The sequence below is a fragment of the Oncorhynchus mykiss genome, chromosome 6 (genome assembly GCF_013265735.2).
Source record: "Oncorhynchus mykiss isolate Arlee chromosome 6, USDA_OmykA_1.1, whole genome shotgun sequence".
Classification (NCBI taxonomy): domain Eukaryota; kingdom Metazoa; phylum Chordata; class Actinopteri; order Salmoniformes; family Salmonidae; genus Oncorhynchus; species Oncorhynchus mykiss.
The window spans coordinates 42,128,852-42,155,917 of NC_048570.1; the positions used below are offsets into that span (position 1 = coordinate 42,128,852).

General features: G+C 42.1%; 3 protein-coding genes across 11 annotated transcripts in view; 1 reads left to right on the plus strand and 2 right to left on the minus strand.

Moving 5' to 3' along the window:
- Positions 1–366: 366 nt before the first annotated feature.
- On the minus strand, positions 367–10,204 carry dph7 (diphthamide biosynthesis 7). 2 transcript variants are annotated; one of them, XM_021606536.2, is made up of 10 exons: positions 10,138–10,204; positions 9,565–9,726; positions 5,971–6,098; positions 5,734–5,821; positions 5,388–5,482; positions 2,934–3,091; positions 2,474–2,546; positions 2,285–2,350; positions 1,694–1,866; positions 367–1,450 (listed from the first exon to the last, which is right to left on the minus strand). In XM_021606536.2, exons 2-10 carry the CDS (start codon positions 9,703–9,705, stop codon positions 936–938), a joined length of 1,437 nt encoding a protein of 478 aa, XP_021462211.1. In that variant the 5' UTR covers positions 9,706–9,726; positions 10,138–10,204; the 3' UTR covers positions 367–935. The 2 variants fall into 2 exon arrangements, with proteins under 2 accessions (XP_021462211.1, XP_021462212.1); XM_021606537.2 differs by lacking the exon at positions 10,138–10,204 and having other exon boundaries at positions 9,565–10,129.
- paxx (PAXX non-homologous end joining factor) lies at positions 8,202–14,757 on the plus strand. 3 transcript variants are annotated; one of them, XM_036980136.1, is made up of 7 exons: positions 8,202–8,256; positions 10,775–10,835; positions 10,932–10,981; positions 11,121–11,305; positions 11,468–11,518; positions 11,684–11,777; positions 12,114–14,757. In XM_036980136.1, exons 1-7 carry the CDS (start codon positions 8,213–8,215, stop codon positions 12,160–12,162), a joined length of 534 nt encoding a protein of 177 aa, XP_036836031.1. In that variant the 5' UTR covers positions 8,202–8,212; the 3' UTR covers positions 12,163–14,757. The 3 variants fall into 3 exon arrangements, with proteins under 3 accessions (XP_036836031.1, XP_021462215.1, XP_021462214.1); XM_021606540.2 differs by lacking the exon at positions 8,202–8,256 and adding an exon at positions 10,216–10,439 and having other exon boundaries at positions 11,471–11,518; XM_021606539.2 differs by lacking the exon at positions 8,202–8,256 and adding an exon at positions 10,217–10,439.
- Positions 14,758–17,650: 2,893 nt separating this feature from the next.
- Positions 17,651–27,066, minus strand: part of LOC110525987 (ATP-binding cassette sub-family A member 2-like) — a 94,937-nt gene continuing 85,521 nt past the window's right edge. For 2 of the 6 annotated variants that reach the window (XM_036980143.1, XM_036980140.1), the window contains 13 exons: positions 26,599–26,746; positions 26,230–26,353; positions 25,989–26,121; positions 25,374–25,494; positions 22,148–22,326; positions 21,513–21,654; positions 21,233–21,367; positions 20,940–21,043; positions 20,618–20,710; positions 20,088–20,190; positions 19,474–19,611; positions 17,992–18,201; positions 17,651–17,792 (listed from right to left, as the gene is read on the minus strand). In XM_036980143.1, coding sequence (XP_036836038.1) covers positions 17,757–17,792; positions 17,992–18,201; positions 19,474–19,611; positions 20,088–20,190; positions 20,618–20,710; positions 20,940–21,043; positions 21,233–21,367; positions 21,513–21,654; positions 22,148–22,326; positions 25,374–25,494; positions 25,989–26,121; positions 26,230–26,353; positions 26,599–26,746 — 1,666 coding nt within the window. In that variant the 3' untranslated portion in view covers positions 17,651–17,756. The other 4 variants (XM_036980139.1, XM_036980138.1, XM_036980141.1 and 1 more) reach the window with 3 other exon arrangements.

The window sequence follows — 27,066 nt, forward strand, 5'->3', positions numbered from 1 at the left end:
TGATTTACAACTGCACATAAACTGCCAAAATGTAATAATAAAGACTGAAATTGCGATTTTTCACTAAATTATTCCAAATTCAAATTAATTTGGTTGGAGGCAAGTTATTCTCGTTCACTGTCTAATTTACTACGCTTTCATATCCAACACCAACTACTGGGACTCAACGACAAAAATGTATGGTGTGTCTATGCCTGCAAGTTGCTACAGTATGTCTGATATTTGTCTCAAATATTTTTCTCTGCTGCCTTCTTGGTTGAACCAGGTCTCGCTTGAAAAATCTATTCTCTCTCAATGTGACGAACCTGGATAAGTAAAGGTTAAATCAATAAAATCAGTGTTAACAGAACAATAGAAGCCAGGGGATTCAAACACAGCAAATGTATTGCTCAAAAAAGTATACACGTGAAAGAACAAATTGTACAAGTGGATTAAACAAATGTTTTTCCTGCATTGTAACAGTTATAACAAATCCATGACCCACTTATCAGGGAATCTTTAAGATCCAATATGTATACTGACCTAAAAGGTGTTGGTTTTTCATTAAAATGCATTATTAAATCAGGGTGGAATGATATTGATCGCACAATCATAAATAGTTCAGATATCTGCAAGTGATTCAAAGTACGCCTATTTTATCCAAGAAAGGTTGAATAAATGCCAGGTGCTTTCGCATCATGTGTGCAGTATTGGAACGAAAGCATAATGTTTACAGAAAGGTAAACATTTGACATTTTTGCAACAATTGACATTCAAAAAATTCAAAAAATGTTATTTGTGGTTTTTGTTTGAAGGTGAATATTCCTCTAGTAGTAGTGAGAGACCGCTATGGTGAGATATCATATGCATTCTTCGGTCTTTGCCTCCTGATTTAATGGGCTTGGCCAATAAGCAAAAACATGTCTCCAAACCTCGGCAGCATTCCAATCGGCACCCTATTCCCTACGTGTAGTGCACTTTGCATACTTTGCTGGTGCTACTGCCTGGCCACCATCTCCTTCACCAACAGCCCTTCTTTCTCCCTCCCCCTGGGCCGTCCCAGTGCAGCCTGCCTCCTGTGGGGTCCAGTCCCAGCGCCACACATGAAGCATGTGGTCATAGAAGGAACAGCTGGCCATCAGGCAGGACACTGCAGGGCTGTCCACGGCAGGGTTAGGACAGGCAGGTGGGCCTGCCACAGAGCTAGCAGATGACGGGGATAAACTCTCAGGTATGTAACGTCCTGAGTCATCCTCCAAGGAGGTGTCGAAGCTGGCAGTGGGAGATTCATACTGAATCCTTAGGTGTCCTCCTGTACGGCTCTCTGTTTGGGACTGTCTTGACTCTGTGGTCTCCAGAGGGGAGCAGGGGGGAGGCTCCTCCAGGGAAAGCTGGGACCAGTCAGCCCCATAGGCCAGGGAATTGTGGAGGATATAGGAGGCTAGGACAGAACACGCTCCTCCGCTGCCCTCTAGAGGAAGAAGTAAATATTACAGGTTTGACAAAATGACAAGACATAACTTGGGTCTTATTCATACTAACACAGGGTAGAAAAACTTTTGCAATAAAAAAATAAAACAAGTGTTTCTTATTGGACAAATTCAGGTAGGCTCCTCCCTGCTTCAGTTGTTTCCTTGTGAATACAACCCAGCTCTTCAACCAGACAGACATGGTAGTTGTGGCAAAGCGTCATGTCCCAGACAGTCAGACTCACCCAGAGCTTGCTGGCAGTGAAGGATGTGGAAATCGTTGTGCATGCAGGCAGCCAACAGCAAGTGCTCATGGGTAGGATGCCACTTCAGTCTCCACACTCCGCCACCCAGAGCACTCTCACTGAGAGGCTGACGCATGTTCCTCTCGTCCCACAGGAGCACCTGCTCGTCATAGCTACAGGACAGGAGAGAGTTCAAATGATTCACTGCATCTCAAATGGAACACTATTCCCTATATAGTGCACTACTTTTGTCCAGAGTCCAGATCATTCCCTATAGAGTGCACTACATTTGAACAGGAGCCCTAAGGGCTCTGGTCAAAAGTAGTGCACTACATTGAGAACAGTGTGCCATTTCGGACGCAAGCACTATAGGGTTCGTATGGGCCTCAGGGTTCGATCCTTCACACATCTGGTAAGTAACATCAATTAGTATGTTGATAGAAAAAAAACAGATTACTCAGCTTTTCTCCCAGGAACACATAGTGAATATAAATGGGAGCTTGATGAATACAAGGATTATAGTATAATATCAGCCTGGCCTTTTGAAAATAAAACACCTGACTGAAATAATCAAAATCAATGTTGATTTACCTGCCTGTGGCTAGAATGCGCTCCCGGTGTGGGCTACTGTGTACACTGCATACACCCATCGAGTGCCTTCAAGAAAGGAAAAACGGTATTGGTTACATGTTCATTTAAGACATGTTTCTGAGGCACCCACTGACTTGGCCATGGGAATGGCGAATGCATTTTGACTGCGTATTGTGTCAACATGCTCACCTCTTGCTGGTGAATGTGGGGGAAGAGGGACCCATCCTGAGATCCCATCCCTTAAGTTTGCAGTCATCCCCACCTGCCAGGTGCATTCCATTCAGACAACACACACACACACACACGACAGGTTTGGTCATGTTTAAATTATTCTGCAAGCACGCAGACAACAGTTAACATGAGGTCACCAACTGAACTTGCTGCTATGGAAGATCAAAACATAGGACGCATGTCACAATACTTTTTAAAGAACATGAGGATCCCGTCTGCTCAAAAAGCATGACAACCCTGACCATCTTATTAAGGCAACGTGTAAACATCATCATCACACAAGGAGGGGCAAACATTTAGGTTTCAGAAACAAAGACAGATAAACCGAAAATAGGATGGATAACACAGAACTTGAAAGGAGGGTATTGAGCACTAAGCGGCCTGTATTAGCTGATGTGTTTTCGAGAGGGAGTGTTACCGGAGTAGACAAGCTGAGTATCCCAGTATGAGAATGCTGAGATCCAGGCTTCAAAGTCGTGGGCCTTCCACTGTGATACAGCAGTGAGACTGTTCTCCCCCAGGGACAAGACGTTGACACAGCCTGCAGAGTCACTGGACACCACACGCACGTCACTACTGCAGAGGGGAAGAGGAGAGGATACGCCATGGATGGGTCTCAAATGGCACCCTATTCCCTATATTGTGCACTACTTTTAAACAGGGCCCACGGGGATGAAAACCCTAGGTAATCACAGAACTTAGTACTATATCCTAAGCAATTCTATTGCGCTGCTCTTTCTCTGACAATATTAAAATGACTTAAATGGAATATTAGGAATATGTATTCCTAAAATGATATTACTCCTGTTCAGAACAAAACCATTCAAAATACTACATCAGAGAGCATAATTTAGCCACAGAGGATCAATAGCTTCAAAAAAAGTTGCTGTGGATCAAGATTAATCATAAGCACTTAAAGTCGGGAAGGCCAGAATTTGGGCAGCATGCACGCCAAATATAGAACAGCTTGTTGCATTGTGGCCATAGACATATAATCCATAGAAGGGTTTTGAAAACCTCTAAGCCTAGCAATTTGACTGTTAAACTCATGGGTACACTAGCTATTGCTGCCAGTCCTGACTTGAATGGATTATACTACTATGGTTGGTTGCGGCTGTCAGTTAGCCTTTCGCAAATTTCAAGATATAATTGCGAGAAAAAATGTCAAGTTCGGAAAGCAAATGCCTACTGCTGAAAATAGAAGACTAATCTGTCTGTAGAAGCCAACCCAAAAAATGTTGCAACAACTTTTTGAGCGAACAACACTTTTTCTAAGTAGCTTATCTTGAAATAAGCTTTTGGCATGAGTGCATCGGCCATCACCGGTAAGTAGCCTAGGCTTCATCTTCATCATTCAGTGCCACTGGAAAGTTATTTAGTAGCCTACTGCAACCTAGAATATACACTGAGTCTAAAAAAGATTAAGTTGCACCCCCTATGTCCTCAGAATAGCCTCAATTCGTCGGGGCATGGACTCTACAAGGTGTCAAAAGCGTTCCACAGGGGTGATGGTCCATGTTTTCCCACAGTTGTGTCAAGTTGGCCGAATGTCCTTTGGATGGTGGACCATTCTTGATATACACAGGAAACTGTTGAGCGTGATAAACCCAGCAGCTTTGCAGTTCTTGACACTCAAACCGGTGTCCTTGGCACCTACTACCATACCCCATTCAAAGGCACTTCAATCTTTTGACTTGCCCATTCACCCTCTGAATGACACACATACACAATCCATGTCTCAATTGTCTCAAGGCTTAAAAATTAAATAAAGGGGGATTAGAAATGATGCAAACAATTAAATTGATACAACCTACAATCTGCGATATTAAAGTTGATCTACCCCCACAAAATAAAAATAAAATACAAATAATGTATTTTTGTTCTGTTTTTTTACCCCTTTTTCTCCCCAATTTCATAGTATCCAATTGGTAGTTACAGTCTTGTCTCATCGCTGCAACTCCCGTACGGAGAGGCAAAGGTTGAGAGCTGTGCGTCCCCCGAAACACGACCCAACCAAGCCGCACTGCTTCTTGACACAATACCCGCTTAACCCGGAAGCCAGCCACACCAATATGTTGGAGGAAACAACGTACACCTGGCGACCTTGTCAGCGTGCAACCGCCCGCCCACCACAGGAGTCGCTAGAGCGCGATGGGACAAGGACATCTCTGCCGGCCAGACCCTCCCCTAACCCGGACGACACTGGGCCAAATGGGTCTCCCGGTCGCGGCAATGCTCAAACCAGGATCTCTAGTGGCACAGCTAGCACTGCAGTGCCTTAGACGACTGCGCCACTTGGGAGGCATAAATTATGTATTTTAACATGTAAATGACGTAGAATTGCATGAAATGCATTTATAAAAAGGCCCACTTATTTCAAGGCCCTGCTAAAGAAAATCCCCATGTGTGGAAATAAAAAATAAAAAAAACACCTCTGTTCAACTGTATGCCACTACGGAAATGTGACTATAGATGTATGCAATGCTTTATAGTTGAATCTTTATTTAACTAGGCAAGTCAGTTAAGAACAAATTCTTATTTACAATGATGGACTACACCGGCCAAACCTGGACGACGCTGGGCCAATTGTGCGCCGCACTATGGGACTCCCAATCACGGCCGGTTGTGATACAGCCTGGATTTGAATCAGGGTGTCTGTGGTGACGCCTCTAGCACTGAGATGCAGTGTCTTAGACAGCTGCACCACTCGGGAGCCCAAATAATGAACTTGAAACAGACAAACAAACTTACCACGGATATGCTTACATTTTGAAATTTTACTGACTATTAGAACATTAGTTGTCCAATCGGTGGTCTTTAGTAACCTCCCATGCAGTGTTCAGTATATCCCAAATGAAGCCATTATCCTCACCTGTTACCTCTTCCAGTGGACCAGTCTAATGACAGAGCCAACTTATCAGGTCCCAGTCCCAAACTGGTCACAGTCTGCAGAGCACACCGGCCTTCCTACTGGAGACACGTATCCATAAGAGCAGTGCCCAAAGCTAGGGTTGCACAATTCCCTAGTTTTTCTGAAATCCTGTTTAGAGGATTACGGATGTTGTGCTTATTCCATCCTGATTCCAGTAATATTGCAAATCAGGATATCTGGACAACCAGGGAATTTGGGGAAGCTACTAGAATTTTGCAACCCTAACCCAAACACTCTTTAACATAACGGACATGGATATTCGACAGTGAATGAATCTGTATCTCACCTGACTCTCTATGAGTCTGTGCAGCTGTAGCTCCCCACTGGCTGTAGCCATGCCCAACAGAGGCTTCTCTGACACTGGCACATGACACCTGATAATAGAGGTATAGCAATAAAGTAATCATCAAGGCCAGGTGGAGGATCTCCATTGAAATAGCTTTTTTGTTCCGGACAAGGTCTAATGTGTCAAGGAAACCAGCCCAAACTGAAAAGAAGCTTGTAGCTGTTTGCCTCATCTTACCATTTTATATCTAATATAGCTGGTGTGTCAATCCGCTGCAGCTCACTGAGGGGCGGACACATAGGTCCTTGTTGACGAAACTTGAACAGGTACAGTCGGCCAATCCGAGTAGCCGCGTCCTCTGGTCCCTGATGATTGCACAATGAGAGAACTGTTACACCACCTTATACACACACACCAGAGTCCCAACGTGTATGAGAAGTAACAACTTTCTGATAAACAGTCAGTGACATACATCATGGTGTATACAGTCATACACTACAAGACCAAAAGTATGTGGACACCTGCTCGTCGAACATCTCATTCCAAAAATCATGGGCATTAATATGGAGTTGGGCCCCCCTTTGCTGCTATAACATCCTGCACTCTTCTGGGAAGGCTTTCCACTAGATGGAACATTACTGTGAGGACTTGCTTCCATTCAGCCACAAGAGCATTAGTGAGGTCGGGCACTGATGGCTTAGATTGGCTTTGATCGGGTTGCTTGTAGCTGGTTTGAAAATTATTTAAAAGACAGAACACAGTGTGTACTTACTGATGGCGTTAACTCAGGATTTCTACTCGTAACAAAAGGTGTCCCACAAGGTTTGATTCTTGGTTCAGTTCTTTTCACAATTTATATTAACAGCATTGGTCTATTTGTACAAAACTGTAACTGTCATTTGTAAGGAGATGACACTGTTGTATACGCTACTGCCCCTACGGCACCTCAGGTTCTGTTAACTCTTCAATCTGCTTTTACTACCTTGCAGAAAGCCTTGGTTGACCTGAAGTTGGTACTAAATGCTGGTAAAATCAAGTACATTTTCCAAATCATGTAATGATGTAACTGATGATTTTTGCATAAGTACGTTAGATGGTGCCCCCATTGATCGTGTCCCCGCCTAAAAATATCTGGGCATCTGGATTGACGAAAAGCATGCTGACGAGTTAGTCAAGAAATTAAGAATTAAGTTGGGCTTCTTCTATAGGAATAGGGCTTGCATTTCATTAAAAATAGTAGAAAACAGACAATTCAGTCTACATTTATTCCTGTTGAAGTGTATGGCGATATTATATACATGAATGCAGATGCCGGTGTTTTGAAGCCCTTGGACACAATTTATTATAGCACACTTCGTTTTATAACATCTGACAGTTGACAATCACCACTGCATATTTTAACATAAAGTTGGTTGGACCTCACTAAAAACACGTCATTCTGTTTTTGTTTATAAAGCCTTGCTCAAACTACCAATTTACTTAACATCATTGTTGAAATATAGAAACTCGGATTACAACACTAGATCACAGGGTTGTTTAATGACGGAGACTTCCCTTTCCTTTTCCTACCAGGCCCCTATCATGTTGAATAATCTTCAAGTAATGCTTCATTTGGATGTGTTGTTGGCTCTGGGTCAGTTTAAGAGAAAGGGATCCTTATATTGATAAATGTGTTTTGTTTATTGTGTATATAATATTAGCTATTTATTTAATTGTGTGTTTTAAGTTGTGTATAATTTTATTTTCCTGTATTGTTACCAGGGCACATTTGCAAATGAGACCTAGGTCTCAATGTGTTTTTCCCTGGTTAAATGAAAAGTTACCTGTTTGGGATAGGGGGCGGTATTTTCACATCCGGATGAAAAGCGTGCCCAAAGTAAACTACCTGCTACTCAGGCCCAGAAGCTAGGATATGCATATAAATGGTAGATTTGTATAGACAACACTCTAAAGTTTCATAAACTGTTAAAATTATGTCTGTGAGTATAACAGAGCTTATTTGGCAGGCGAAATCCCAAGGACAAACCATCTAGGATTTTTTATTTTTTAGGTGACTGTTTTCATGGGAATCTAGATTTCTGAGGCATCTGGTTGCAGTTCCTAGGGCTTCCTCTAGATGTCAACAGTCTTTAGAAATTGGTTGATGGTTTTTTTTTGAGTAATGAAGAAGTATGGCTGTTCAGACTGAGTGTCGAGTCTAGTGTACTGTTGTGTTTGGGGCGCACGACCTGGCACTCACTCCACTTTGCTTTTATCCGCTATTGAATATAGTTTATTCCGTCTTACATTTTATCATACCTAAAGTTGGATTAGGAAAGTTGTTTGAAATGTTTGGACCAAGATTACAGGTAATTTATTAGATAATGTGTAGTCATGTTGAGCGAGTTGGAACCGGTGTTTTTCTGAATCAAACGCGACAAATTAATGGACATTTTGGGGTTATAACGATGGAATTAATCGAACAAAAGGACCATTTGTGATGTTTATGGGACATATTGGAGTGCCAACAGAAGATCTTCAAAGGTAAGGTATAAATTTATATCGTTATTTCTGAGTTTTGTGTGGCGCCTGGCAGTTTGAAATATGATTGTCATGTGTTTGTTTGGGGTGCTGGCCTCAGATAATCGCATGGTTTGCTTTTGCCGTAAAGCCTTTTTGAAATCTGACACGGTGGCTGGATTAACAATAAATTAAGCTGTATTTTGGTGTATTACACTTGTGATTTTATGAAAGTTAAATATTTATAATTTATTTAGAATTTCGTGCTCTGCAATTTCACCAGATGTTGTCGAAATGTTCCGCTAGCGGAACCCCTAGCCGTAAAAGGTTTTAATAAAAGTTGGGCGATTAGGCCTGGCTCGCAGTCGGCATTCCAATTCATCCCAAAGGTGTTTGATGAAGTTGAGGTCAGGGCTCTGTGCAGGCCAGTCAAGTTCTTCCACACCGATCTCGACAAACCATTTCTGTATGGACCTCACTTTGTGCACGGGGGCATTGTAATGCTGAAACAGGAAAGGGCCTTCCCCAAACTACTAGTACAAAGTTCCAAGCACAGAACAGACTAGAATGTAATTGTATGCTGTAGCGTTAAGATTTCCCTTTACTGGAACTAAGGAGCCAAACTTTACAGTTGGCACTATGCATTCGGGCAGGTAGTGATCTACTGGCATCCTGCAAACCCACATTTGTCTGTCGGAATGCCAGATGGTGAAGCGTGATTCATCACTCCAGAGAACGCGTTCCCACTGCTCCAGAGTCCAATGGTGTCAAGCTTTGCACCACTACAGCCGACGCTTGGCATTGCGCATGGTGATCTTATGCTTGTGTGTACGGCTGCTCGGCTCCCCGACGAACAGTTATTGTGCTGACGTTGCTTTCAAAAGGCAGTTTGGAACTCGGGAAGAGAGTGTTGCAACCAAGGATTTTTAAGTGCTACACGCTTCAGCGGTCCGTTCTGTGAGATTGTGTGACCAACCATTTCGGGGCTGAGCAGTTGTTGCTCCTAGACGTTTCCACGTCACAATAACAGCACTTACAGTTGACCGAGGCAGCTCTAGCCGGCCAGAAATTTGACAAACTGACTTGTTGGAATGGTGGCATCCTATGACGGTGCCACATTGAAAGTCACTGAGCTCTTCAGTAAGGCCATTCTACTGACTTTGTAAATGGAGATTGCATGGCTTTGTGCTCGATTTTATACACCTGTCAGCAATGGGTGTGGCTGAAATAGCTGAATTCACTCATTTCACGAAGAATCCACATACTTTTGTATATATAGTGTATCTTGTCTTTGAATGTCTGTTTGTCTAACGATGGTGTCTACAATCTTACCGCATCTGGCCCTTTCTGCAGTTGATATGTTCCACATGCCAGTATGTTGTGCCACTCTGGGATGGGGCACCACTCCACTGTGTCGGCACTCAGCTCTGTGTCTAACACCTGAAGACTGCGGGTCCTTGACTTCCAAGCCATCGCAATATGTTCTGCATATTACTGGACCAAAGCACCAGTCAAATATGCAAATATGGACAGTGTCAACAATTAGTATGCCAAGACAACACAGCCCACCATCAACAACATGAACACGGGTAACATAGGATTGGATCAAATATTAGTTAACTAGCTAGCTAACTAACTATTTAACTGCTGGTTGAGATACATGCAACATAAACAAGCTAGCCTCCAGCTAGCGCACATATTTAGCAAAACCAGCACTAACGTTACTGTTAGCAGGCTATAATTTACCTCCCTACTTCGCTAGCAACAGGCGCCTAGACGAACATTTAGCTAGCTACACAGTTCCAACTATATTATTTCGATTGAATTCCAACGCACATAATATCCCAATAAGCTATATTTGTTTGCAGATCAACATATATTCTGATAAATAAATTAGAAACATACATGTGAAGCAGCTATTCGGCTGGCAAACACTTCCTGAATGACGCTGCCACGTCACCGACTGGGGGCTATATTCAGCATCGAAACGTTGCACAATGTTACATAGACGTGGGGTATCACTAGCCACCCACTGGCAACCACACACAGTGGATGTTCCCTGACCATCAGCTCATGCCCACACCAACACAAAACATGGATGGAAATCTACCGTTGACCCAATCATCGTATTGCACCGTGGTAGATAAAAAAGACCAATCTAAACTAATATGCTACACGCATACAACATCTGGGATATTCAATGTTGGGTGAGTGTTGATTGCTATCTAGCCATTTCCGTATGGATAGAAACCATGCGTTATAACAAAGTAAACTGACCAGAAAACTGACCTAGCGAGCTACAGTAGTTGTGGACATGTAGGTAGCTATTTATTATACAGTTTTGCTCCAATAGAGAGGTGATCTCATCGACTCGGGTGAATCACAGTAAGCTCGTGCTGCAGTGTTCAGGTTAGTGCTAACAACAATAACAACAAAGCTGCCGCCAGTGGTACCATATAGATATTGCCATAATATTCACCGGTAAAATAAAGATTGGTGTAGTAACACATGCAGCTAACATCATACTTGTTTTCTCTTTCAGCTTGACAAATGCCTTTGATGTGTGGAGCACAGATTTCACCGAGGAGACATTGAACCAGTTTGTATGTATCCTGTAAAAATATGTAGGTTCTTAATGCATTATTTTGGCTTTTCCCCTCTGTATATGATAACAAAATGACATGCACATTTATTTTCAGAGACAGAAGTTTGCCTTAAAGTCAACAGAGGATTATATCCTGAAAATCAGGTATGTTTATCCCATTTCCCAGTATATTTTAATCCAAGGACCTCATGCACTCCTTGAGATCCTCACAAGATCCTTTACACTTTCCATGCCTTTACAATACTTGCAAATTCCTCCCCTCTCCTCTCCTATGTTCTTCCAGGTCTGCGTGTGGGAGTGGGAGTGTGTCGGTATCGGTGGAGGACACCGATGCAGTGCTCTATTTAGCGGCCAGTCCAGGAGACCTGAGTGTGACTCTGTCCAGACTAAAAGAACAAGAGGCTAAAGAGGTCCTGAGAGAGCTGCTGTTTAGAATGGCAGACAGCCTGACCCATTTAAACAATACTGGTGAGGTTAGGGACAAAGCTCTTATACAGCATACAAAGTTCTCCTCACATACTGTACTCTTTCCTATCTAGGGAAGGCCTTGCTAACTGCTGTTACAGAATGCATGTTTACTCTTACCACACTGTCTTTATGTTCTCTGTTGTGTTACTATGTTCTCTCCAGCAGGCCCTGCCTCATTCAGTCCTGGGAAGAGTCCGCACAAACGGAATACAGGTGCTGTGTGACAAGTTCTCTTCATCTTATTTTTTATGTATTTTTAGTTGCCTTGATAAATTACAATAGAACATAGCTCATCCTCTAACGTATGAGGATGAGCTATCCTCATAGAGGTGTATTAGGAACGATGATGTGTAGTAAATGCTACTCTTGCTCTTTCAGACTTTGAGCCAAGGAGACACCAGCAGAGTGGCCAAACTATGGCAGTCAAGAAGCGTCTCCCAGGAGATTCTCTCATCAACCCAGGAACTAAGAGGTTCATCACCAATACATCACCTTCTCACTGAGATCAGGACAGTGGCTGTCCCAAATGGCTCCATATCTCATATATAGTGTACTATTTTTTTTACCAGGGCCCATAGGTCTCAGCTTAAAAGTTGTGCACTATAAAGGGATATGCCTTTGATCCAAAATAGTCCACTAGTTTAAAAGGCTGAACCCTGGTCAAAAGTAGTGCACTATAACTGGAAGAGGGTGGCATTTGGGACGTAGAGAACAGACGGTCTTTACATATTGTATTTACATGCATCTGCATGCAAATAATGTAAAGAGACAAGTTCACTATTATTTATGTTTTTCTGACCTTTTTCAGAAAGCGTCAAGCAACCGGGGTGGCATTTGATGAAGAAGACGATCAATGATAATTTGCTAAGAGGAATGACCACAGTTGCTTTCCATCCTTGCTGTCACATTTCTCCAGCATACAAACAATATAGTGCATGAATGTTCTTTTAATCCACTAACACTAAGCCATACAGCTTCAACAAAAAATCCCAAATGGCACTCATTCCCTATTTGGTGCACTACTTTTGACCAGATCCCTATGGGTCATGATTAAAAGTAGTGCACTATATAGGGTGCCTGTTTAAAAGTAGTGCACTATATAGGGTGCAATTTTAGACGCACTCATTATCATTACCTCAATCACTGTGGGAAGACTTGAAACATGTCTTCCCCCAAAAAATTCTCCCCAATTTTCGTGGTATTCAATTGGTAGTTACAGTCTTATCTCATCGCTGCAACTCCCGTTACGGACTCGGGAGAGGCGAAGGTCGTGAGCCGTGCGTCGTCCGAAACGCAACCAAACCAAGCCGCACTGCTTCTTGACACAATGCCCGCTTAACCCGGAAGTCAGCCGCACCAATGTGTTGGAGGAAACACCGTACACCTGGCGACTGTGTCAGTGTGCATTGCGCCCGGCTTGCCACAGGAGTCGCTTGTGCGCAAAGGGACAAGGACATCCCTGCCGGCCAAACCCTCCACTAACCCGGACGCAGCTGGGCCAATTGTGGACCACCGCCCCATGGGTCTCCCGGCTGCAACAGAGCCTGGACTCGAACCCAGAATCTCTAGTGGCACAGCCTTAGACCACTGCGCCACTCAGGAGGCTCATATTTGAATCTTTTAACTTTATAATAAGCATGACTTTTTAAAGCCATTCTCCTTGTCCAATCATTCATGTCGATTTGTTCTAATAATATATAATAATACTTTTTAACAAGTTAGTCAAATCTGCTCAGGAAACCATGAAATTGATAGTGTATATCAGACTGATTCTCATATCTTTATTGTTAGCAAAATGACTGCAAGCCTTCAAAGAGCATGCACAGTAAAATATTTGGTTCTAATACCTAATGTTGAAGGTAGCTACTAGAATACTATAATTAAATGCATGATTAAAACCATAGATAAAAATAACCCAATTGATACCTGATTTATTTGTCATTTTTTTGTTTAAAAATCCAGATCACCCAACGTGAAGCACAGAATACAGAAACAACAGTAGATTCAGCAACAAGTCCAAATGTAACGCAAGAAGAACAAATATGAACAGATGCTTTACAACAGAAAAATGTCAGACACATTTTCATAAAATATATAGATATATATTATATTCAGATGCACACATACACTACCTGGGTAAATTCCAATGCATTTTCGCTTTAGAGCAAAGCCAAGTAATCACTAGATTGATGAAGAAAAAAAAAATCTCATCGTATTTGCACCCATGTAGAATTGCACCCAATTCTCATATTTGCTGGTGTTGTTTAAAAAAAACTGTTTGTTTTACTTTTACTCCAGAGACCTTTGAACGATAAGTTCTTGTCAATTTTACATTTTTTTTAATTTTTTAAATCAAGCTTTTTTTTGCTCAGGGAAACTTCAAATACATGTTTAAGTATTCAGAGATGTTGGGTGGCAACAACAGTTGCAATAGATCAAATAATGATCAAAACCATCTAAAATGGTTCTAAACCACATCGCTGTTCCTTTGAGGTCCAGAGTCACAGAACTCTAGTTAAAGCAGAGCATCACGGTCATCATTTAGCCTTGAGTTAAAGGACACAAGTTAACCTCAAGTTCATTACATCTTTCCTCACAGCTTTTCAGCTCCCAACATATACAGGTAGCATTAATTAACACATTTCAAAGACAGGCTTGGTTTCTCATTCTCATATTAGTCCACATGAAAAATCATAATTTTGTCCTGGACTTCAGTAAAACATTTCACCTACTTTACATTCTGAGGAAAACAAATTACAACAATTAGTTTCCTTGTTTAATAGTAAAAGGATAACAAACACCCCAGTCAAGATATTTTTTTTTTTCAAATAAGTCCAAATAGGTCACCCATTAAGAAATCAATGTGTTCAATTACATAGAATTAGTCCACGAAATAACTTAAGCAATTTCTGAGAGGAATTAAGAGAGATCACAACTATATCTTTACAAAACAAACACCCCATGAACATATCCATTTCAAATCACATGGCAACATACATATTCAGGACAAACATTTCTCTTCATTAATGACGTGGTGTGGGTGTTCTTCAAAATTCCTAATGTGCTCCAACTTCCAAAAGAAATAGTCAGCAGACTTGAAAGCATCTTGTAAATCATACAATCTCAAGTACAAACTAAACAATGATCAGAAAGTTCAACTTCTTTTTCTCACAGTGATGGTAGTGCAGTAGTGTATGCTTATTATTGTAAATCCTGTATGTGTCCTTTCTTATAGGTATTACAGGATATAATTATTATTAAGTTCAGTTCTTTTCACGGTTTTTGGATTACTTAAATTATCTTGTTGATTACCTTCATTGTAAAGTAAGTTATTACATGGTGTCCAACATAGGATCTTGTTGAAAGAAACAAATCATTATGATTTGTAGAAGCACACAATTCAGCATTCAGTAGAAAGTGCTCTAATTATCATGTCGAGACAAAAATATACAGTGTCCAAATGAAGAGGCTAGAGATTTGGGAGGCACCATCAGCATCATCATCAACATAGAATCATTCCGTTACATTCTCTTAAAAGAGGAAATCTGGTGCAGCTTTCCTCTGACTCACTTAGTCTAGTAAAGTGATTTCAAATAAAAGGCCAACGATTCAGGACTCACGTCAAAACTTACTTAGCTATCAACCATCATCAGTTACAGTGCCTTGCGAAAGTATTCGGCCCCCTTGAACTTTGCGACCTTTTGCCACATTTCAGGCTTCAAGCATAAAGATATAAAACTGTATTTTTTTGTGAAGAATCAACAACAAGTGGGACACAATCATGAAGTGGAACGACATTTATTGGATATTTCAAACTTTTTTAACAAATCAAAAACTGAAAAATTGGGCGTGCAAAATTATTCAGCCCCCTTAAGTTAATACTTTGTAGCGCCACCTTTTGCTGCGATTACAGCTGTAAGTCGCTTGGGGTATGTCTCTATCAGTTTTGCACATCGAAAGACTGACATTTTTTCCCATTCCTCCTTGCAAAACAGCTCGAGCTCAGTGAGGTTGGATGGAGAGCATTTGTGAACAGCAGTTTTCAGTTCTTTCCACAGATTCTCGATTGGATTCAGGTCTGGACTTTGACTTGGCCATTCTAACACCTGGATATGTTTATTTTTGAACCATTCCATTGTAGATTTTGCTTTATGTTTTGGATCATTGTCTTGTTGGAAGACAAATCTCCGTCCCAGTCTCAGGTATTTTGCAGACTCCATCAGGTCTTCTTCCAGAATGGTCCTGTATTTGGCTCCATCCATCTTCCCATCAATTTTAACCATCTTCCCTGTCCCTGCTGAAGAAAAGCAGGCCCAAACCATGATGCTGCCACCACCATGTTTGACAGTGGGGATGGTGTGTTCAGCTGTGTTGCTTTTACGCCAAACATAACGTTTTGCATTGTTGCCAAAAAGTTCAATTTTGGTTTCATCTGACCAGAGCACCTTCTTCCACATGTTTGGTGTGTCTCCCAGGTGGCTTGTGGCAAACTTTAAACGACACTTTTTATGGATATCTTTAAGAAATGGCTTTCTTGCCACTTCCATAAAGGCCAGATTTGTGCAATATACGACTGATTGTTGTCCTATGGACAGAGTCTCCTACCTCAGCTGTAGATCTCTGCAGTTCATCCAGAGTGATCATGGGCCTCTTGGCTGCATCTCTGATCAGTCTTCTCCTTGTATGAGCTGAAAGTTTAGAGGGACGGCCAGGTCTTGGTAGATTTGCAGTGGTCTGATACTCCTTCCATTTCAATATTATCGCTTGCACAGTGCTCCTTGGGATGTTTAAAGCTTGGGAAATCTTTTTGTATCCAAATCCGGCTTTAAACTTCTTCACAACAGTATCTCGGACCTGCCTGGTGTGTTCCTTGTTCTTCATGATGCTCTCTGCGCTTTTAACGGACCTCTGAGACTATCACAGTGCAGGTGCATTTATACGGAGACTTGATTACACACAGGTGGATTGTATTTATACTCATTAGTCATTTAGGTCAACATTGGATCATTCAGAGATCCTCACTGAACTTCTGGAGAGAGTTTGCTGCACTGAAAGTAAAGGGGCTGAATAATTTTGCATGCCCAATTTTTCAGTTTTTGATTTGTTAAAAAAGTTTGAAATATCCAATAAATGTCGTTCCACTTCATGATTGTGTCCCACTTGTTGTTGATTCTTCACAAAAAAATACAGTTTTATATCTTTATGTTTGAAGCCTGAAATGTGGCAAAAGGTCGCAAAGTTCAAGGGGGCCGAATACTTTCGCAAGGCACTGTATTTCAAAATCAATCACAGATCAGATATCTGTCATGTATACATTTAGAAAATAAATAATTATTCTTGCCACAGAAAAATATAGATATATATACACTGTATGACACAACACTAGTTTGACTGGTTTCATGACAGCATGCTCTCAAGGCAGGTAGAGGATTTTAAAGGGGGTTGGGGTGGAATCTCTGGTTGAATAGGAACAGTGAGTCCCGAATGGCACCCTATTCCCTTCAGTACATGATGCACTACTATTGAACAGAGCCCCATGGGCCATGGTCAAAAGTAGTGCACTATATAGGAAATAGGGTGTGATTTAGGATGCAACTTGTACTTTGGCAGGGACGGAACAAATTTCACCAATGTTGAATCACAAATTCACTGCGTCAAACATCTGATAAAAGATTAGACTGAGTAAGGTGGTCATATCAGAAGGAATTATATGATATTTTGTGACATCATCGGCAGTGAATGAAGCCAACTTACCTAGTAGCGACATTAATACCTAATCAGACCTTTTGATTTCAGTCCTTTCTAGATGCACCGCATTGGTTTTCAGTGTTCCCATCTATCAATATATATAAAAAAAATACATATAAACATTCCTATAACAACATATCTCCATTAAAATGCAAGCATTCTCACCGTAGCAGTATGTTTCCCATGACAGAAGACCGATCTCTTCGTCACCTCAGCCTTTAACCATGGCTAACTCTGACAGCTTTGAGAGGCTGACTTCACTTCTCTGTCCTTCTCTTCTCTGTCCCACTGTGTCTCCTTCTCCGAGTCCAATGCCTCAGTCTCTGTCACTGTTAGGTGCTTGAGGCTAAAAATTAAATGTATCTTACTTTTCCCTTGGGTAGATAGAGACGGTCCATTCTCTTCCTAGTACATGTAAATCCGTGGAGGCTGGCGGGAGGAGCTATAGGAGGATGGACTCATTGTAATGGCTGGAATTAAATCAATGGAATGGAATCAAACATTCCAGCCATTACAATGAGCCCTGCCTCCTATAGCTCCTCCCACCAGCCTCCTCTGATGTATATTTCCTCCTCTCTCTTTCTAATAGACACACCCTCTCTGAATTTCCTCCTCCCAATTTGTATATCTAGCCACACCCTCCCTGAGTTTCCTCCTCCCACGTTGTCTGTCCAGCCACGCCCCCTCTCTGAGTTTCCACAGTTCAACAGACAGTATCTGTGTTCAAGGAGAGCTGCACCTGCCATGGAGACATACCGGTGATTAGTAAAGGATAAAATACAGTCAAGTTTACTTAGTTAAGTACTTAAGTGTGATCTGCACAGTATCTATGTAGACAACATCCCATCTCACTTTCTCAGTCTTCTCCTCTCCCCTCAAACCCTCTCTTCCCTTTACACCCTCTCCTCCACTTTCTCCTCTCTCTTCCCGCCTCTCACCCTCTCCTCTTCAAAGCTGATGAGGCCCTCATCGTCGTCACTCTCCAGTTCCTCCGGCTCTTCGCTGACCAGGGCGCTGAGCTCCGTATTGGCCGGCCGGGGCCTCAGCAGGGTGAGCAGGCGCTGCAGGGGTGACTGGCCTCCACCAGGGGGGGAACTCTCCTGCTGCTCCAGGTTGTCACTTTGCTTCTTGGCAAAGTTCACGAACACCTAGGGAAGGGAGAGAACGCAGAGAAACAAAGACAAGGGGATATAATTTAGACTTTTTATTTTAGATGTTTCAGCTGCAAGGCCTTCCTCAAGTCAACAAACAAACATGAAAGGGAGCAAAAACCGATGTCTGTGCATGTTTTAATAAACATTTAAAATCACCTCATCTGTACTGTCTCAGTGTGGAAATGACCAGTGATGTAAAGTACTTTCAAGTATACATACTTGAAAGTACTACTTTAGTAGATTTTTAGGGGTACTTTACTTTACTTTACTATTTATATTTTTGACAAATTTTTTTATTTATTTATTTTTACCCCTTTTTCTCCCCAATTTCGTGGTTTCCAATTGTTTTAGTAGCTACTATCTTGTCTCATCGCTACAACTCCCGTACGGGCTCGGGAGAGACGAAGGTTGAAAGTCATGCGTCCTCCGATACACAACCCAACCAAGCCGCACTGCTTCTTAACACAGCGCGCATCCAACCCGGAAGCCAGCCGCACCAATGACCAAGAGGAAACACCGTGCACCTGGCAACCTTGGTTAGCGCGTACTGCGCCCGGCCCGCCACAGGAGTCGCTGGTGCGTGATGAGACAAGGATGTCCCTACCGGCCAAGCACCCCCTCCCTAACCCGGATGACGCTAGGCCAATTGTGCGTCGCCCCACGGACCTCCCGGTCACGGCCGGCTACGACAGAGCCTGGGCGCGAACCCAGAGTCTCTGATGACACAGCTGGCGCTGCAGTACAGCGCCCTTAACCACTGCGCCACCCGGGAGGCCATTTTTTTTACCATTTTTACTTTTACTTCACTGCATTCCTAAATAAAAGTTTGTTTTCCCTGACACCCCAAAATACTTGTTACATTTTGAATGCTTAGCAGGACAGGAAAATTGTCTAATTGCCACTTATCAAGAGAACATCCCTGGTCATCCATACTGCCTCTGATCTGGCAGACTAAAATGCTTTGTAAATTATGAGTGTTGGAGAGTGCTCCATGGCTATCTGTAAATAAAAATAAAATAAACAAATGATGCTGTCTGGTTTGCTTTATATAAGGAATTTGAAAATATTTATATTTTTACTTTAGATTTTTAAGTATATTTTAGCAATTATTTAAAACCAAATACTTTTACTGAAGTACTATTGTACTAGGTGACTTTCACTTGAGTCATTTTCTGTTAAGTTATCTTGACTTATACTCAAGTTTGAAAATTGGGTAATTTTTCCCACCACTGGAAATGACTAAAACACAGTGTAACAGTAACTCACATTGTCCAGTGTGGTCTGGCTGACAGAGTAGTCCTCTATCCCCAGCACCCCCACCACCTGCTCCATCTTACTGAACACCTGGGCCAGGGAGATCCTGTCTGACTTCAGCTGGAACTGGACTTTGGTGTGGTGGCGCTCCTGGGGGTGGATTCAATTCAAACAACTTGTCTTATTTGCAATCACGTTTTTTCCCTGCCACTGACTCTGCTGATAGCAGTTATGTCAAAGAAGAGTCTACCTGCAACAACTGGGATAAGTGGTCCAACTAAACTTAGGGTTCGACTCAATCTGTACAGCTGAAGCTTTCATTTTAAGGTAATTTCCGATTGAGCCGACGACATACGCAGCGTTTATCGCGAATGCATTCTCTGCTAGAGCAGGAACATTGCCTTTAAATTTAAATCACGCTTTAAAGCTGAGCTTCCTCGATGCGGAATGAATAGAGCCCTAATTGAACGCACTGACTGTAAGCGCTCTGGATAAGTCTCATGTATCAAGTTTTAATGTCACGTCCAAAGTTCAGTGTAATGCCTTTCTTGCAGGCTCCAAACCCAACAATGCAGTACAAAAAAATAGCACAAGAGCGTCTGCTAAATGGCAAATGTAATGTGTACCTTTAGTACAGCCTCAGGGAAATTCCTGTTGAAGAATCTCACCACCTCCTTCACATTGGAACTGATTCTAGTCCGCACTGTGATCATGTAACCATCACCAAACCTAAGGAAGGGACACAACCAGGATGAGAGTAGACCAGACACACAGGCCATGATTGCTTAATTTAGAAATTCAACCTTCTTCCTTGAAGTAATCCCAGATCTAAATTGGTTGGATTGGGAGAGTAATAGGGTGGTAACCTTGCTTACATCTATCTAACCACATATGGATCTGTGCTTACCTCAAGGAAATAAGGAAGGAAGGATGCATTTCTGAAGTATTTCAACAGGGTCACAGATGACATAACAGGTCGTGTAACCGTATAGACAAACGACAAGTTGAAGGAAGGAGGAAATAGAAAAAAAGAAGGGTGATTCAAAGATGATTACAGATGAGTTGGCATCCCATAATGTCTTCAGCTTCTGGTTGGCCTAGCAACAGAGTGAGGCCACACCCTGCATTAGCTGAATGAGTTTGCACTTCTGCTGACCTGTTCTTGAGGTGCTGGATGCTGCCCAGGCATTTGAACCTGCCGTTGACCATGATGCCCAGTCTGGTGCACAGAGCCTCACATTCCTCCATACTGCAGAGACAGAGACATTCACAGTTGACATTTGAGTCATTTAGCAGACATACTGACAGTCACTGCTATCGGCAGAATCAGTGCCAGGAGGACAAAACAAGCGTGGGTGTGAGGGCAAGGCAGGGGATAACAGACGTCTTACCCACAACACTTCAACAATGCAGATAGTAGTAAATACATAAGCAGCACACAGTATGCAGTACATGTCTGATGAGAATGAGTGTCTCACCTGTGTGACGTCAGCACCACAGAGCGTCCCGTCTTGATGATATCAAGGATGAGGTTCCAGAGGAATCTGCGGGCCTTAGGGTCCATCCCTGTAGTAGGTTCATCCTGGACAAACACACAGAACAGGACACAATCAGAACTGAGGGTATTCGATCTTATCCAGAGGATAAGTATTTAAAAAATATAATAAAATTAGCCAGAATCCTATGGTCCCTGGTCAAAAGTAGTGCACTATATAGAGAATTGGGTGCCATTTGGGTCACACCCATGGTGATGGGGTTGAGTGAGTCTAACCAGGAAGATGAGAGAAGGGTATCCGATGAGGGCGATGGCAGTAGACAGCTTGCGCTTGTTTCCCCCACTGTAGGTGCCAGCGGGCTTGTCTGCATATTTGGAGAGCTCCAGTTTCTCTAGGGCCCACGAGACCACCTGAGGGGAAGACGAAAGTAAACAAGGAACTTTTCAACAACATCGATTCAGAAAAATAACACAGTAATATAATATTTTGAATGTGAAATGTGGAGTGTGTGTGTGTGTGTGCCTGCTTGAGAGTTTGTGTGTGTTGTAGCCGTACCCTCTGCTCGTCCTTCCAGGGGATGCCTCGGAGGCGTGTGTACAGCTCCAGGTGCTCTCTGGCTGTCAGGTCTTCAAACAAGGCATCAAACTGAGGGCAGTAACCAATGCTCTGCTGCACTCTCAACAGCTCCCTCAGGATACTGACAACACAACACAGATCCAGCTCAACAAAAGTACCTGGGCCCGAATTCATAAAGCGTCTAAGAGTATGAGCACTGATCGAGGCTCACGTCCTCCTTGTCCATATAGTCTTACTGATGATTATCAAAAAGGCTAAACTGATTATAGATCAGCACTCCTGAGACAATTTATGAATACGGGCCATGATGTACAGATTTATTACTAAAACTAGCATAACACATTGAGATGTGTATTGGAATTAGCAATAACCACTGTATCAATCTCAGGTAGGCTACAGTACCAGTATCTGATATAAACTTTTACTAAGACTAGCATAGAGCATTGAGATTTGTGTTAGCATTGTGATTAAAAGACCCATCTGGGGTACGTCCCAAATGGCACCCTGTTACCTATACAGTGCACTACTTTTGACCAGGGCCCATCAAATGTAGTACACTATAAAGGGAATTGGGTGCAATTTGGTGCACAAGACCTGGTGTATATGTAAAATACCTGTTTCCCCCTATGAAGGCCTCCCCTCCCGTGGTGCTCTCGTCACCAGTCAGCATCTTAAAGGTGGTGGTCTTCCCTGCTCCGTTCACCCCCAGGAGGCCAAAACACTCCCCAGGACGCACGCCCAGACACAACCGGTCAACAGCCAAGATACGACCCATCTTCCTCGACTTGTACACCTAGTGACACAGAGCATGTATAAGGAGGGGACTATTTATGCATTGCGCGTTTTACATAACTCTAAAGTTTAAATAGCCTCCTTGTAATGCACATTGTTGAAGAAAAATGTCTATTTAAATCATGCTGCCAGATTACAATGAGGTGCATAGTATTTTTTGCACAGATCTGTTCTGTTTTACACCACAAAAATGTTGCCTCTAGTTAGTGCTGAGCGATTAACTGAAATGTTGGTTATTTTTTCGGTTGTTAAACAACTAATTGATGACATCAGTTAAATTATTTAATTCCACTTGTAAAAAAAATTCTGTGAGCTCAATGCGCACATTGCGCAATTTCTCTTCACATAAATCAGATCAAGCCTGAACTGTGCGATGCAGTATGGAGTTTCAAACAGGCCAATATTCTACATAGCTTAGCATGACAGAGAATGACAGAGCAGTTGCTTCGCGAGGTATCTCAAATCAAATAAAATCAAATATCTCTACCTGAATATACATTATCTAAGTCAGGGATGGGCAACTTTGATCATGAGGGGCCGCAGTTGCTCACAGGCCTGCGTACCCACATCCATACATTTTATAGTTAATTATGTGCAATTCTACACATTGAGCGATTGATTCTACACATTGAGCCATTGAGCGAAGAGGATTCTACACAACTTGCCATAGGGTGGAGAGAAATGTTTGCAGTTTTTATTATGATATCTGAGTGAGACTGACTAACAAAATCAATGGTGGCCCCCCCGGCCGGTAATTCGACCATGATTACTAAGTTTAGATAGCTGGCCATTAGAATACATCTATATCTATACATTTTAGCTGACATGGGCTAATTGAGTGACTGTCAATGATTGACATAACAAGAGAGAAACTGCTGATGAACAACCAAATTTCGAAATTGCACCTTGTGTATTTTACTATTCTAACTCGTTAAGACCCCGGCTGAGTTTAAAAAAAAGTTTAAAAAAAAGGATATATATATATATATATACAGTGCCTTGCGAAAGTATTCGGCCCCCTTGAACTTTGCGACCTTTTGCCACATTTCAGGCTTCAAACATCAAGATATAAAACTGTATTTTTTTGTGAAGAATCAACAACAAGTGGGACACAATCATGAAGTGGAACGACATTTATTGGATATTTCAAACTTTTTTAACAAATCAAAAACTGAAAAATTGGGCGTGCAAAATTATTCAGCCCCTTTACTTTCAGTGCAGCAAACTCTCTCCAGAAGTTCAGTGAGGATTTCTGAATGATCCAATGTTGACCTAAATGACTAATGATGATAAATACAATCCACCTGTGTGTAATCAAGTCTCCGTATAAATGCACCTGCACTGTGATAGTCTCAGAGGTCCGTTAAAAGCGCAGAGAGCATCATTTAGAACAAGGAACACACCAGGCAGGTCCGAGATACTGTTGTGAAGAAGTTTAAAGCCGGATTTGGATACAAAAAGATTTCCCAAGCTTTAAACATCCCAAAGAGCACTGTGCAAGCGATAATATTGAAATGGAAGGAGTATCAGACCACTGCAAATCTACCAAGACCTGGCCGTCCCTCTAAACTTTCAGCTCATACAAGGAGAAGACTGATCAGAGAGGCACATGATCACTCTGGATGAACTGCAGAGATCTACAGCTGAGGTGGGAGACTCTGTCCATAGGACAACAATCAGTCGTATATTGCACAAATCTGGCCTTTATGGAAGAGTGGCAAGAAGAAAGCTATTTCTTAAAGATATCCATAAAAAGTGTTGTTTAAAGTTTGCCACAAGCCACATGGGAGACACACCAAACATGTGGAAGAAGGTGCTCTGGTCAGATGAAACCAAAATTGAACTTTTTGGCAACAAAGCAAAACGTTATGTTTGGCGTAAAAGCAACACAGCTGAACACACCATCCCCACTGTCAAACATGGTGGTGGCAGCATCATGGTTTGGGCCTGCTTTTCTTCAGCAGGGACAGGGAAGATGGTTAAAATTTATGGGAAGATGGATGGAGCCAAATACAGGACCATTCTGGAAGAAAACCTGATGGAGTCTGCAAAAGACCTGAGACTGGGACGGAGATTTGTCTTCCAACAAGACAATGATCCAAAACATAAAGCAAAATCTACAATGGAATGGTTCAAAAATAAACATATCCAGGTGTTAGAATGGCCAAGTCAAAGTCCAGACCTGAATCCAATCGAGAATCTGTGGAAAGAACTGAAAACTGCTGTTCACAAATGCTCTCCATCCAACCTCACTGAGCTCGAGCTGTTTTGCAAGGAGGAATGGGAAAAAATTTCAGTCTCTCGATGTGCAAAACTGATAGAGACATACCCCAAGCGACTTACAGCTGTAATCGCAGCAAAAGGTGGCGCTACAAAGTATTAACTTAAGGGGGCTGAATAATTTTGCACGCCCAATTTTTCAGTTTTTGATCCACTTCATGATTGTGTCCCACTTGTTGTTGATTCTTCACAAAAAAATACAGTTTTATATCTTTATGTTTGAAGCCTGAAATGTGGCAAAAGGTCGCAAAGTTCAAGGGGGCCGAATACTTTCGCAAGGCACTGTATATATTTATATGGATATATGTTTCTTTGGGGGTGGGGCTCCGAGGAATTGATCCGAGGACCTTCAAAAGAGAGGCATGCCACCAGTGGCCGATCCCTGATCTAAGTGATTGATAGGTCAGCAGGCATAAAAGTATGCCTTATTTACTTTGAATAACTACTAAAATAGAGATTTTGTCAGACAGCAGCTTTATAGAGATAAGAGGATGACTTGGAATGAAATAATAAAGTCATCAAATAAAAAAATGCACTATACACAACAACTGAAATATTTAAAAAAATATATATATATTGAAATCGAAAACCGTGATCATTTTTTTAATAACTGAAGCGAAACGACCTCAAAAAGCACAAATTGCTCAGCATTACCACTAGTGTCTAGTGATACTCAAGTGACCTTAATGCTATTAAACCTACTATACACTTATCTATTCTGGTCCTGAAGCTAAATAAAGCACATTGGGATCTCTGTGTCTGTCTGACCTTGGTGAGGTTGTCAATCTTCAGCATGTCGTTGTCAGCATCTCCTCTCAGTACTCTCCGTCTCTCACAGGCCACATCCACATCATCATCCTCTATGAGCTGGCTGCTCACTGGTACTCTCCTGTTACAGTACACACACACACACACACACACACACACACACACACACACACACACACAGTCTTGTACAGCTAACCTTTGTACAGCTAACACAATTCAGTCCCATTCAAAATCCTATTTTCCTTAACCCTAAATGTAACCCAAACTCGTACTCTTACCCTAACCTTAGCCTTAACCCAAAAATCTAACTGTAACACTAACCCTTAGACTAACCCTAGCTCCTAACCCTAATAACTATAACCTTAACCCTAAACCCCCTAGAAATAGCATTTGACTCTGTGGGGATTAACAAAATGTCCCCAGTTGGTCAAATGTTTATTTGTTTACGATGCTTGTGGGGACCAGAAGCCTACACACACACACTCAGAGTGTGCACAGACCTAGAACACTACAGTGGATCTTATTGGTGTCACACACACACACACACACACACACACACAAATGCATGCACCTACACACACAAGCAGACACACATGCACACACACACACACTCACAAGGGTTTCCTGAGGAAGTTGTACTGACACAGGATGGTGATGAAGAATCCTACAAAGCCCTCGATTGTCATGGCTACCAGCCCTCGGGTCACAATGTCCCACTCAAATGGAGACTTGATCTTGTCAAACTGACCTGAGAGTTAAATATTTAAGAGAGATTGAATAGATTGATTAAATTCAACAGGAGGAGGGCAGGATTCAAATGTACAGAACTTGAAATATAATTGAACTGTAACAATACCTATTTTAGCATAGTACTCATTGATGTATTCGTTGTAGGCCATTTCCATCAGGCCGTGACCCAGGTTGTAGTTTGGGAAGATAAGGAAACAGGACTTTAGGTAGCTGTTCACCAGTTTCAGATCCTGCAGGGAGAGACCAAAACACAGTGGTGTGAGGAAATGTTCAAATAGGGTTGCTAAATTCTGGTAATTTTCCCCAAATTCTTTGGTTTTTCAGAAATCCTGTTTAGAAGTTTCGGGATTTCCTGCTTCTTCCCTCCTGATTTCGGGCAACTTTCAAACGGAATTTCAGAAAAACCTTGGGGAAAGTTATAGGAATTCTGTAATCTGTCAGTACACCAATACTGTCAGCAGAGTAAAACACACACCTTGTCATGCTCAAAGAGCTGCAGCAGGAAGGTGGCCACTGTGGCAGTGATGCCTATGAAAAGGTTGATGACGATGAGGAACACATAGGCCGTGCTGGGCACCTCGAAACAGAAGGAGGCCGGGTACATGATAGGAGTGATAGACCACCTGAAGGGAGAGAGAGAGAGAGAGAGGTAGGGAGAGAGATAGAGAGAAGGTTGAAGAGAGAGAAAGAGTGGGAGAGAGTGAGAGAGAGAGAGAGAGAGAGAGAGAGAGAAAGAGAGAGAGAGAGAGAGGGAGAGAAAGAAAGAGAGAGAGAGAGAGAGAGAGAGAGAGAGAGAGAGAGAGAGAGAAAGAATGTATGATAATAGGCTATATTCATTAAACATTCATTACAGTTTCTTGATATTGTCAAAGACAGTTATGAATAATGCATTACTGTTTTTAAATGATGTCATCAACAGAACAATGTCTATGCTTTTTTTCCA

Bases quoted from the DNA above. Each gene is read 5' to 3' on its own strand.
- dph7 (XM_021606536.2), bottom strand. From the start codon at position 9,705: ATGGCTTGGAAGTCAAGGACCCGCAGTCTTCAGGTGTTAGACACAGAG. The intron at 2,351-2,473 runs GTGAGCATGTTG...CCTTTCTTGAAG, and splicing joins CCCACATTCACCAGCAAGAG to GCACTCGATGGGTGTATGCA. The intron at 1,451-1,693 runs GTGAGTCTGACT...TTCTTCCTCTAG, and splicing joins TCACTGCCAGCAAGCTCTGG to AGGGCAGCGGAGGAGCGTGT.
- paxx (XM_021606539.2), top strand. From the start codon at position 10,285: ATGTTCCCTGACCATCAGCTCATGCCCACACCAACACAAAACATGGAT. The intron at 10,836-10,931 runs GTATGTATCCTG...ATTTATTTTCAG, and splicing joins AGGAGACATTGAACCAGTTT to AGACAGAAGTTTGCCTTAAA. The intron at 11,306-11,467 runs GTGAGGTTAGGG...TGTTCTCTCCAG, and splicing joins GACCCATTTAAACAATACTG to CAGGCCCTGCCTCATTCAGT.